The sequence below is a fragment of the Convolutriloba macropyga genome, chromosome 9 (genome assembly GCF_964194025.1).
Source record: "Convolutriloba macropyga chromosome 9, txConMacr16.3, whole genome shotgun sequence".
NCBI classification, from domain to species: Eukaryota; Metazoa; Xenacoelomorpha; order Acoela; family Convolutidae; genus Convolutriloba; species Convolutriloba macropyga.
The window spans coordinates 21,890,172-21,896,171 of NC_134476.1; the positions used below are offsets into that span (position 1 = coordinate 21,890,172).

The 6,000-nt window shown below is 36.2% G+C and overlaps 1 protein-coding gene across 9 annotated transcripts in view; it reads left to right on the top strand.

The window, feature by feature from the left end:
* Nucleotides 1-1,322, top strand: part of LOC142345665 (muscle M-line assembly protein unc-89-like) — a 249,231-nt gene extending 247,909 nt beyond the window's left edge. For all 9 annotated transcript variants that reach the window (XM_075397869.1, XM_075397874.1, XM_075397871.1 and 6 more), the window contains one exon: nt 772-1,322. In XM_075397869.1, coding sequence (XP_075253984.1) covers nt 772-1,089 — 318 coding nt within the window. In that variant the 3' untranslated portion in view covers nt 1,090-1,322. The remainder of the gene's footprint in view (nt 1-771) is intronic.
* The last annotated feature ends 4,678 nt before the right edge of the window (nt 1,323-6,000 follow it).

Sequence of the window (6,000 nt, forward strand, 5' to 3'; positions counted from 1 at the left end):
GTCTGCCTCTTGCAATGTAATTATTTGGTTTTATTTTTTACAACGCATGCATTTTAAAAATTTTATTCTAGATCTAATTCTAGAACTGATTTGTTCTTAGAAGTAGCGAGAGCTTATCAGAAACTATCAGGATAAACTTGTAATACTTTAGAATCATTACGTAGCCAATGCCCGAAAAATTGAATGTACATACTCGATTTTGTCGAGTTTTTTTTCTCGTTTTAAGATTAGTGTAAGTGTGCGTGTGTGTAAGCGAGTGACACTAGGCTAATTTAGTTGAAATTTACCTAAAATCACTCCTTTCCTACGGATACAGTAAGAAATTACCGAAATGAAAGAAACCCTAAGTGGTGGTTAATTTCAGAAACCGTCCCTCTCGATACTAATTGTGGATTAAGAGGACAATTGGTGGTTTTTGAGTTTACACATGGCATTGTTCACAAGGACAATTAAATCTTCGAATTTGATCTCAAATTATAACTAATAAAATTCGGGCAATAAAGTGTTAGGCTAATTACATGCTAAAAAATGGTTTTGTCTACACAATGAGCATTTTTTTGAAATTTGCCTTTTCTGCCATTGGTGACGTAATGATTTGTAGTTAGGTAGAAGCTGAAGAAAGACAAAAGCTGAAACAAAAATCAAAACCTAAAACTAGCAAGATTTAGTAAAAAATTAAATTAGTAAGATAAATTAAAGGCATAAATTAAAGCGAAATATTTATGCCGTGCTCCTATGGTATAATTAAGCGCCTTTTTTCTTTCGTTTCAGAGCAACCGAATGAATGTTTCTTACGATGGAATCCACCGACTTGAAATCTCAAAGACGCGCCCTAGTGACTCAGGCTTGATAACTCTTATCGCACGCAATCACTACGGCGAGGCACGATTCGATACCAACTTAGTGGTGAAGTCAAAGTCGGGTGTTGCTGGGCAACCGAGCCGAGTGACGAATAAAAACGAGTCGGTTGTTATGAAGAAGTTCGTGTCCAATAGCGTTACGACAACTGTAAATACAGCAACTGCTGATAATACGTCAACTAGTATAAACCAGTCTAATGGTTATGTTCAAACTGGAATTCAACTTTAATAACTAGTAAACTATAAATTGCTTAATTAAGAAAAAAACATGACAAATAAATAAAAAGCAAAATACTTTCGTCGGACTACAAATTAATTGTATGACATGGAATGCTTTAAAATTATTTTGCACCCGTTTTATTGTTACTATGCTGTAAGAATTTGCTTTCAGGTTAATTAATCTTGAACATTTTGCTTAATAACTTTTGTTATGATTTATGAATTTAACATTTTACACGGCTAGTTTAACCTTCGATGTACATTTTTCATTATCTTTTTTGGAAAAACCCGAACGCTTCAAGATTTTAACATTTCTCGAGTTTGCATTCATCTCAGTCTCATCAATTGCTCTTAAACGATGTTTATGCAATTACTTTATTCCTGTTGGTCGTGGTCGCACAGCAAATTTTCGTGTTATCGATTTTTCGTCTGAACAACAAAGTTGGTAAGTAAGTTGTATTGAGAAATGAAATGAACTGTTAAAGCTTGAGCTCATTAAGTTGTTGAGCAGTTGTCTTAGAGCCTGTACAGTCTCTAAATCTTCTATAAATGGAAACTGCTGAGAAGACATAAGATCATGGGGAGAAAATCCTTTTGTCTCAACCTCAAACTAACACAGTCCAGGGTTGCCACAAAATTGTCAAAATCCGAAGGGCACTCTATACAAATCATTTTTTTTCTGTGAGAAGTCATCTTTTGTCCAACATAAATTCTCAAGGAGATCAAATGACGCTGATGCAGGAGCTTATAATTCCATCAACCTCAGAATGAGATATCATATAATTTTCAAAGGAAGAGAGGATTGAAAAGTGTGGTAATATTTTTTCAAGTATAACAAAACGAGTCGAATTGGTTCATACAATAGAGTGTCGAACGATATCTAAAGCTTTTGCCAAATTGCATTTACCATATAGCTCAGTCTCAAATTTAATTTAATAATTGAGCTGGTCTTTGGTATTTGCGTTTGTAGACAACTCATAAGTGTTTTTTCAATCGATTCTTTTGTTTTATACATGTCAAACAGCTTTCATTACTTCCGGTGGTCTTTGAGGCAAAACTAATTTTCGGAAAACCCATTTGATAAAAGCTCTTTTTCGCTCTTTTCTGTAGAACGCATAAAGATAAACTCAATAGAACTTGTTACAACCAGATATTGTCGATTAGATGAATTAGGTCAAGTTTGACAAGTTAATTGGGTGTCTGAAGTAAGCGTTCTTTCGTAAAGGGTTATTGTTTTGAAGGCGCCAGAGAGGTGATTTGAGTGATATATCTTAAACAAACAAATTAATGAACAAAGGCATATTGAGCTGTCGAAAAAATTTGATTAATTAGCAAAGTTGTATTTGTGAATCAGGCCAAAGTCGAAGTGAGTGATTTAAGTAAACTAGAGAGCGAAGATTTGAAGTGAACTAGATTCTTTGAACAGAATTGGAAATTCAAAATGAAAGTAACTAAGGGTGAAATAAATTAGGTTGATCACGTTCTGGGTGCTTTAAGTAAACAAATCTGCTATTTTGAAGTGACAAAGATAAGGGGGTAGCAGAACATGGTGCCCTGCAAATGTGGGAGTTATATTAAACGGACGCTTATGAAATTTTAATGTCTGATACACCTAATGATCCTCTCAGGCTGGTATAACTTTGGGGCCAATCGGACAACCCAACACCGAGCTATTAACACCGGAAGTAGGGTGATTTGAAGGTTTTCGATATTTTGAATTGAGAAATGACTGTTTGAGTATGATATAAGGCTAGTTAAGGGTTGCAACGGGTATCAGATCTAGTGTAATGTAGAAGGTGATCATGGGAAGAATTTAGGAGGTTGTGAGAGAAATTTATTAGTATTTTGAAATAAGAATATGCAGTTTTAGCGGAAAAGTAGTTAACACTTAAATTGAAATAGCAATTTCTCAAAAAGTTGAAGTCAGATTGACCTGAAAATTGGGGGATAGACTAATTTGGGTACGAGGAATCCAATTTTGAAGTAGGATTGGACTCCAGACCAACCCGTACGGAACTAGCGCACGCCGGTGCTGCGGGACGTAAAATTTGAATTGCTCGTGGAGTATTGGTGGTAGCCTAATGATTTTTGGAGTGTTAGTGTAACTTTTCAAGGGCTTTCTAATGGTGCTATTTTTAACTTCCGGGTGCGACCGGAAGTTGTTGGTGCTTCGGGATGACCCGAATGCCGAAAACCGGAAATTGGCATTTTTGACTGGCCGAATCATTTTGAATTGGTAATAATATGACAACCTGAGACAGTTAGTGACAAAAAATACCCACCCCGGTCAATTTTGACGAACTCGGATTTTTCGGGTATCGGCAACCACGACTTCTTAAAAAATTTCAAACTACAAACCACTCGCAACGGCTAATCGGTAGGTCACGAAAGCTGGCAGGCATATTGGTGGCACCCTATATTTACTAGAAAATTTTACCCGAAGACGTTTTGACCACCACTTCCCGAGATATTGAGTTCTGAAATTTTGGGGTGATCAGTGAGGTCAATGAAAAGTGTGCGCGGTCATTGCTCGTGTTCTATTAAGAGTTAGGTCATAAAAATTGGTGGGTAGTTGTAACTATGGTAGGACTTTCCGCGCCCATAATTATTTTTACCAAATTGACCCTTCATCTTTGGCTATTGACCCATAAGTGACCTCTAGAAGTCACACTTTAGGTTTTTAGGAAAATTGGTCTCATCTGCACGTATAATTACAGGGAATTGCATGAAACGGTTTCAAAAATGGAAATTACAATTGGTCTTTGTTTTAGGGTTGAGTTTAGTTATTTATTCAACACGTGATTTTTGACAGGGATTGATTGCAGCTAGTTAATTTGGTAGCGGAAATAGATGTATAAGAACTTTTCAGAGCAACGTTCAATGTTTACTAAGCAAACACTGATTGACATGTCAAGTGCAAATATGAGATAAAGTGGAGTGGATTTGTTTACATAAGAGTCCAAAGGTCGTTTACTTAAGATAAGGAGAAAGTTGAACAATGGTTGGTAGCAGTTGAATGACAGACCATAATTCGATATTGGTTGTTTTCATAGCAAACAAAGCCCTCCTACAGATTGTGAGAGGTTTCAAGTGTAAGTTGCAATGTTTACTTAAGAGATTAAGGTTTGTTTGCTTAAGATAAGAGCGTATTCGTTGAGTATAAATTGATGTGACATAGAGAGAGAGAGACTTTGGAGATTTTCGGAGAACTTCAGAAGTTTGGTTTCGAACAAGCGAGAGAAAGTAGTTGGTTTAGTGGGACTTAACTTTAAAAGAATTGTAATCGCAAGACCAGTTGGGATACTGTGAGCGTTTTTGGTTTAGTTCATTTTGGGAAAGTGAACCACGGATATTGGTAATATTATTTTAATTACCATTATAAATTGTCTTGAATTTGTCTTTTCCATTGATGTGCAAGTAATTCTCTTACCTTTGTTATCCATATAACAAAGATTGATATTACGAGCTCAATTGTGAATTAACTTAGTTCAAGGCAATCTAATTTGCAACAGCATACAAGAGTGGAAGAGGGGAAATTGCAGAGTAACAAAGTAACGCTTGCTTCACCAATTCAAAACCTTTGCTTTATATTATTTGATCGATCTTCTGGGCGACAGATTCCCCTCACTGTTGGCCTAGTTAGAAATTCAGAAGACGACATTTTCTACTGCTTTACGCCAAAAATTTTCAACAGCTTAATGGAAAACTGTACTACAAAAAAGGTCAATGCTGCTACCTTGCAAGCTCTGTTATAAACAGTAAGGTTCGTTTTAGTGTTTACTATTCAGAGTTCAATCAATTAGTTTTTTATAATTTCGTGATGCTTGCTTGAACGATCAAAAGTTTGAACAATCAGTGTATCTAGTTTACAAACTTCTGATTTGTCCCAACTTTAATTAAACATGCAAGCACTAGAAGAAAAAAGTTCACGAGTCAAATTTTAGGCTAGAAACGTGAAAATGGGATGTCAATGCGAGGATTTACGATAGCGCACCTAAAAACTCATATTTTTCGGCGGTAACTATCTACGAATTGGCTCAAATATTCAGGAGAGAAGATAGATTAAGTACCGAGTAGGGCAAGTTCTTTTGAGAATTGCACTGCAACGGGATTAATTCTTAAGAGGGCCACCCTAAAAACAATACGCCCACTTTTAGCCCCCTATCGGAAGAGTGAACATCTTGAAGTCACGACTTTTTGCTGTGGTGTAATTTTTACTTGCTTTTGGAGCGCCGATTTCTGACTGAATCTTTTCAGTCTTTCTTTTTGTTTAAGATTTCTGTAGCATATCATTCGCACTCTTACATCAAAAGTGGTATACAAATAAGACAACATTTTTTTAACCGGAATCTTCCAATCAGCGCAATTACTGTGTTTCATTATTGTATTCCCTCTCGCACCATTTCATCCTATTGTCAGCCCTACTTTTGTATTTTCTCTAGGGGTAATTTCCTAAAAGTCCCTCCATTGCAGCCCACCCTTACATCAAATTTTCTCCGGGGGCTGAGGGGTGAAAAGTTTTGAAAGTCCTCGAACGTCTTAAAATTGCCACCACAATCAGCAACTTTTTTCCCCTTCTAGACAAATTACCACTTAATTTTACTTTTTAGCACCCCCCCAGACGAATTATCACCACATTTACTTCAAAATTGGAGAAAAATACGGTAAAATGGGCAATACAGGTCATTCGACCGGGCTGATGTGGCTTGGCCTTTTTTTGTGCAAAGTTTTTTGTGCTAGAAAGTTTTTTTGTGCAAAAAATTGAAAACATGTTTCATCATAATTTGAATCACGCTCAAATGGAGTTATGAAATAATTTTGAATTCATTAAGTTGAGCAAAGGTGATTGATGTATGCATTAGAAGTGCGCGTGCTTTTATTTTTTAGTTTTTCGATACTTCGGAACGTGCAATCAGTCGTA